The sequence below is a fragment of the Lynx canadensis genome, chromosome A1 (genome assembly GCF_007474595.2).
Source record: "Lynx canadensis isolate LIC74 chromosome A1, mLynCan4.pri.v2, whole genome shotgun sequence".
In the NCBI taxonomy this organism is placed as follows: Eukaryota; Metazoa; Chordata; class Mammalia; order Carnivora; family Felidae; genus Lynx; species Lynx canadensis.
The window spans coordinates 61,023,996-61,031,006 of NC_044303.2; the positions used below are offsets into that span (position 1 = coordinate 61,023,996).

The following is a 7,011-nucleotide window of genomic DNA, read 5'->3' on the forward strand; positions in this document are numbered from 1 at the left end:
AGGGTTCAACAAAAAAGACTAACATTTAACACTTTATAACAATCCTTTGGGAAACTTTCAGTATTTTCAAAAGGACCCTTTTGTTAAGTGAAGATACGCGAGATTGCACAAATGCAATGTTGGCACTTTAGGCCTGTTTGGAAGGATCTTTTCATTGGATATTTTGCAGTTCAGTTGACTGAATGGAAGAGGAGCATGTATTATGGAGAAAGGGCAGTGAGGCTACCAAGATGGTTCAAATATTGCTGTTTTCCAGAAACTCAAACATAGTTGGGGACTTTGCAATCCAATAAATATGGCAAGAACTGTACAAACTTTGCAAGCCTAATTTTTATAGAGATGAGAAAGAGATTAAGAAAAGCAAATTTGAGAGTGCGGGGAGACGGTCGGGTGTGCGGTGCGGGGCCAGGGGTTCGCGGTCATGGTGCAGACGCTTCTTCAGCAATACCGGGACATTCCCGATGGCACCGAGTGCCACCGCAAGACCTACGCCAGTACCACACTGAGTGGTGCCGCTGGCCTGATCTTCTCTGCCTACAGTGTCACGCTGCAGCCGCCAGATTCCTTCCTGGAGGGAGTGGCGAGGACAGGGCGATACACATTTACTGCAGCCGCCATCGGTGCCATATTTGGCCTCACCTCCTGCATCAGTGCCCAGGTCCGAGAGAAGCCCGACGACCCCCTCAACTACTTCATCGGAGGCTGTGCCGGAGGCCTGACCCTGGGAGCGCGCACTCACAGCTATGGGATCGGAGCCGCCGCGTGCGCGTACATGGGCACGATCGCCGTGTTGGTCAAGATGGGCCAGCTGGAGGGCTGGAAGGTGTTTGCAGCACCCAAGGTGTGAGCCCCGCCGCCTCCCGGGTCCCCGGCCAGGTTGAAATGCGACGAGAAATAAATTCTGTGCATTGAAAAAAAAAAAAAGCAAATTTGAGGTAATGAGTTTGAATTGTGTCTCACATATTGATAAGACCCTTAAAAGCAATACTGGCTACGTTTTAAAGTTCTAAATGAGGTTTGGAGGAGAGAGAATGAAGAGGAATTATAAGAATAGTAAATTGATCAGCTCGATAGATATATTGGAAGAATGGGGTATGTGTAACAAAACTTCAGAATCATAGTTCCTTAGGGACTGTTTGGGTATTTACATATTCTAGTACTAATATCATTATTATTTAAGACAATCCTAGAAACATAAAACCAGGTGTGGTTGGTGTATTAAAGATAATATACTCCTATACTCTTTCTATTTTGGAATTTCTAGTTTCTGTAGGCCCCTGATCTTTCACAGTAGGTACTGTGGAGAGACTGTCTCTGTAGGAAATCCTGGAAGTTTCAGAGCAAGGATTTCTCTTACAATACTCAAAAAGAAATGAAGTTGAAGGTTTTAAATGTGGTTTGTCCTTGTACAGCTAGAGATAATGACCTTATGAAAAACATAATAAGTTATGAGAACTTTGGACCCATTTCTATTTTTTAAATCGACTGTAAAAAGAAAATCAAGACAGGGTATATTTCAGTGTATTAAATACAAAATATACTCAAAAGTGAAACGTTAAATTCAGTGTTGCTTTACTTTTTGTACAATAAGTGTATAATAAAAATAACAAACTAAGGGGCGCCTGGGTGGCTCAGTCGGTTAAGCGTCCAACTTCAGCTCAGGTCACGATCTCGCGGTCCGTGAGTTCGAGCCCCGCGTTGGGCTCTGGGCTAATAATGGCTCAGAGCCTGGAGCCTGCTTCAGATTCTATGTCTCCCTCTCTCTCTGCCCCTCCCCCTTTCATGCTCTGTCTCTCTCTGTCTCAAAAATAAATAAACGTTAAAAAACTAAAAAGGTGAAAAGCACCTGTTTTTGAGACAATTAAATTTTTAATTTTTCATACAGCAAATTTTATATCTGGCTGATATTTTCTTTTTTGTTTTTTTTTTTTTTACTCACACTGTCAAAATTAGCTTTTACATATGATTTTAATGAGATAGAGCTTTATTTCTCATAATTGAAATGAAGTTTTAGATTGCATATACCAGTGAAATAGAAAAATATTTATATGATACTTCATGTAAGCCCATCACAACAACATGCATGCCATATTGATTTATATAAAGCAATACATTCAAAGCAATATGGAATTCAACTTGACCTGTGGATCTATTCAAAGCACAGTGACTACCTTAATTTCCTGATTTGTGGTGGTCATCTTTATAAAATTTTGTTTGTTGGGTTTGTTCTTACATTCGGTATTCGAGCCATTGATTGCAGTTGTTTTTCACACATAGGCCCATTTGTTTAAATATTTTCATTAACTTTTGGCCTTTTGCCACTTTCACTGAAGTACTTGTATTTTATAAAGTTCTTATTAAATACTAAATGAAAATGTCTTATAAATTGAGTCCTAAGAAAACTATTAGTAGCTGATATAAAATTCCTATCCATAGGCATTGCAAAACATGACCACAGACTGAAGACGGGAAAAAAACATCAGTACAAGAAAGGCTAGCCTTTATATTGTGTGTAGGTCAGAACTGCAAGCAAGTTTTAGAGATGGGAGGAAAGGTTGAAAATGCATGTATGGTGAGAGTTATCAGTATTTTTCTCTCTGAAAAATCCTAGGTAAGTTATGCTATGAAAAAAATCTAAGTACACAGAGAAGTTACGGACGGTTCATTTTTCTTCCTAACACAGATGAAAAGTACAGAAGTTGTTCGTGTAGGTGTGTGTGTATTCTACTACATTCATACTTATTGTAAAAATACTTTCAGGGGGCTCCTATGGACCAGAAAGGTGGCTTTAGTAACTGGTCTGCAATCTATTTTCCTTGCTCTCATAATTCTCACGAAGAAAAAAAAAAAATCAGTGATGTGGTCAGACCTCCTTGTAAAGAAGCTAATCTTACCTCCTGATGTTGTTTACTAGCAGGAACAATGTAGAGTTTTTATCAAATACTTTTAACAGGGTATACCTTGTCTGTTTAAATGGTTTATAAACCTCAACATTATGGATGTATAGGGCATAGGCTGCTAGAAAATGTCAGTGACAGCTTATAATTATCACAGTATAAATGAAGATATTGTATGACTAAAATGACCCCATTTGTGTAGGTGATGCCCTGATGTGTCTTTGGGAGCTTGTATATTAAATTTGAATAAGAGCTTGCTCTAATATGGGAAGAAATTATCTGAAAAGCTTCAGTATTGGTCTCCAGTGTTGCCGAGTTTGTTAACCTGTGTTTTATGACTGTCTTAATCCTTTGAACTATTAGTAAAACTTTGCTGAGGATAAAAGCTATCATTTCTGTGAGTTGACCTTTTATCGCAATATATCAAGTTAATTTTTGATTTGCAAATACGTGTTATTTAAAGATGCTAATAGTCTTCAAGTGCTCAAGTAGTTTAGCTATTCAGAAAATACTTATGGCAATTTGTGAAAGTTTAGAGAGAAGTTTTTAAAAAATAATTCCTTGCAATTACCATATAACCCAGGAACTGCATTTCTTGCCATTTATCCCAGAGCATAGTCAATATGCTCACACAAAATCATATACAGTTGACACTTGAATGAAGCAGGGGTTGAGTGTTGACTCTGTGTACAGTTGAAAATCAAAATCTATGTATAACTTTTAACTCCTCCAAAACCCAATAGCATACTGTTGACTAGAAGCCTTATCAGTAGCATAAACCGTTAACACATTTTTGTGTTCTATGCATTATATATTGTATCTTACAATAAAATAAAGAATGTTAAGAATATCATAAAGAGGAAAAAAAACATTAACAGAACTATACTTCTATTTATTGAAATTCTGTGTAGGTGTGGGCTGGATGAGCCAGGCCAGCTGGGACATGAGCTGTGGCAACGGTGGGCCTGCCCCAGGGATAGTGATGTTCTGCAGCCTGGTGGCCTCAGCAGTAATGGCTTCAAGGTGGATGCACAGGAAGTGAAGCTCTTTATGTGCCTGGAGGTGTACCTCCAGGTAATGACCATCAGCAGGTGCAGCTACACAAGTGTGCTGGTGTCTGAGAGGCCACAGGGCCAGGGCCCAAGGCCATACCAGTGCAGCCTCATAGCCCATTGTACTGAGGTCTTGCACAGTAAGATTCCTGTTTTCTGGGTACATTCCTCCATTTCAGCCCAGCATTTTTCCTGCCAGCCTGAGCTCCACCAAACAGCCCATGGGCCCAAGGGGGCAACTTGAAGCCCTGCCCATTTCCCAGGCCCTTGTGGGTTGTCAACAGCCTTGGTGGGCTTCACTGTTTATGCATAGGGCAGCAGGTGCAACTTCTGCACTAGTTGTCTTTGAACTGGTCTTGTGGAAAGTGGGGTGAGCAGTTATAAATAAATGCCTTCTAGATTTTGCTGTCAACTCTTAAAAAAAAATCTGCATGTAAGTCATCCATGCAGTTCAAACCTATGTTGTTCAAGGGGTCAACTGTACATGCATGTTCATAGCAGCATTCTTTGTAATAGCTCTAAATTGGGAATAGCACAGATATCCCTTCGAGAATAAATGGTTGAACTCTGATACACAAATATACCCACACCTACCCATCCACTCCTTGGAATACTCATCAATAAAATGAACTATAGGTTTTTTAAAACATAACTTCAGGGAATTCTGCATGTAAAAAGCTGTTTCAAAAAGGTTACATGCTGTATGGCTTCACTTATATAACATTTTTGAAATGATGAAATTTTAGAAAAGGAGAACAGATTAGTGATTGCCAAGGGTTAGTGATGAAGATCGGGGAAGATTGGAGATCATGGGCATGGCTATCAGCAAATATAAGGGATAGATATGTTGAACTGTTCTTTATCTTGGCTGTGGTAATGGATAAATGAGTCTGTACATTTGGTAAAATTTTTAAAAACTAAATATACGCACGTAAACAAATGAAATTAAAACAAAATATCAGGATACTAGAGCAGTGTTTTTTTATCAATATTAATATCTTCATCATGACATTATGGTTTTGTAGAATGTTGCCATTGAGGGAAAGTGTCAAATGGCATGTCATCTCTGTATTGTTACATGTTCATTTGGGCCTGTAATTCTTAGACTTAAAAATTAATTATTCGAACTTAATTGAATTTCAGTTTGATATTTACATTTTTTTAGCTCAAACTCAATGCTACATAAATATTATTAGAAATATAGGACTTTTGCTGCAGATTGAATGTTTGCCCCCAAAATTCGTATTTTTTCCAGAGTAAAATATTTTATTCAGCATGGTGTTCTTTTCCCTTCTCCAGTGAGCAATGTATTATAAAGACGACTTCCATTCAACATGGGGAAAAGAAAATTGAATTATAAAGAACAATTTTTTTCAATTTTTTATATAATTTTATGCAATTTTTAAATTAGTTAACATCTAGTTTAGTGTTAGTTTCAGGCATAGAATGATTCATCACTTACACACAGCACCCAGTGCTCATCGTGAGTGCCCTCCTTAATATCCATCACCCATTTAACTCATACCCTGCCCTCCTCCCCTCCAGTAACCCTCATTTTGTCCTCTGTAGTTAAGAGTCTCTCTTATGATTTGCCTCTTTCTCCCCCAATGTGCATAGTCATTTCTTAAATTCCATATATGAGTGAAATCATATGGTATTTGTCTTTCTCTGACTTATTTCACTCACCATAATACACGGTAGCTCCACCCATGTTGTTGCAGATGGCAAGATTTTATTCTTTTTGATGGCTGAGTAATATTTCTCTCTGTGTACATTCATCAGTCAATGGACATTTGAGCTCTTTCTTCAATTTGGCTGTTGTTGATAATGCTGCTATTAACATTGCAGTGCATGTATCCCTTCAGATCAGTATTCTGTATTCTTTGGGTAAATACCTAGAAGTGTAATTGCTGGATCATAGAGTAGTTCTATTTTCAACTTTTGAGGAGCCTCCAAACTCTTTTCCAGAGTGGCTGCACCAGTTTGCATTCCCACCAACAGCGTGAGAGAGTTTCCCTTGCTGTACATCCTCGCCAACACTTGTTTCTTGAGTTGATTTTAACCATTCTGACAGGTGTGAGGTGGTATTTCATTGTAGTTTTGATTTGTATTTCTCTGACGATGAGTGATGTTGAGCATCTTGTGTGTGTTAGCTATCTGGATGTCTTCTTTAAAGGGAAAAATGTCTATTCATGTTTTCTTCCCATTTCTTAACTGGATTGTTTTTAATTGTTGAGTTTGAGTTCTTTATAGATTTTGGATACTAACCCTTTATCAGATATGTAATTTGGAATTTTCTTCTTCCATTACAAAGGTTGCCTTTTATTTCACTGTGCAGAAGCTTTTTATCATGATGAAGTCCTAGTAGTTCATTTTTGTTTTTGTTTCCCTTGCCTCTGGAGACATGTCTAGTAAGAAATTTCTGTGGCTGATGTCAGAGAGATTTCTGCTTATGTTCTCCTCTAGGATTTTGATAGTTTCCTGTCTCACATTTAGGTCTTTCATCCATTTCGAATTTATTTTTAAGTACAGTATAAGAAAGTGATCCTGTTTCATTTTTCATGTCGCCATTCAGTTTTCCCAACAGCATTTGTTGCAGAGACCATCTTTTTTCCATTGGATATTCTTCCCTGCTTTGTCAAAGATTAGTTGGCCATATAGTTATGGGTTCATTTCTGGGTTTTCTATTCTGTTTCATTTATCTATGTCTTTTTGTGCAGTACCATACTTTCTGACAATTAAGGCTTTGTAATATAGCTTGAAGTCTGGAATTGGGATGCCTCCAGCTTTTCTTTTTCACAATTATTTTGGCTATTCATGGTCTTTTGTAGTTTCAAAATTCATAGGTTAACCTAATCCCTAAAGTGATGGTATTAGGAGATTAGGCTTTTGGTAGGTAAGGATGTGAATTTAGAGTCCTTATTAATGGGATGAAGTGCCCTTATCAAAGAGAAAGCAGAGGGCTCCTCCATCCTTCTGCCTTGTGAAGACATAGTAAGTAGGTGGCTGTCTATGAACCAGGAAACATGTGCTCACCAGTTGCAGAATCTGGCAGTGCCTTG

At 38.3% G+C, this 7,011-nt stretch overlaps 1 protein-coding gene across 1 annotated transcript; it reads left to right on the top strand.

Moving 5' to 3' along the window:
* The first annotated feature begins 376 nt into the window (after positions 1-376).
* On the top strand, positions 377-909 carry LOC115528359 (NADH dehydrogenase [ubiquinone] 1 alpha subcomplex subunit 11-like). The gene has a single exon (XM_032594796.1). The coding sequence runs from the start codon at positions 422-424 to the stop codon at positions 845-847; it is 426 nt and encodes a 141-aa protein (XP_032450687.1). The 5' UTR covers positions 377-421; the 3' UTR covers positions 848-909.
* Positions 910-7,011: the final 6,102 nt, after the last annotated feature.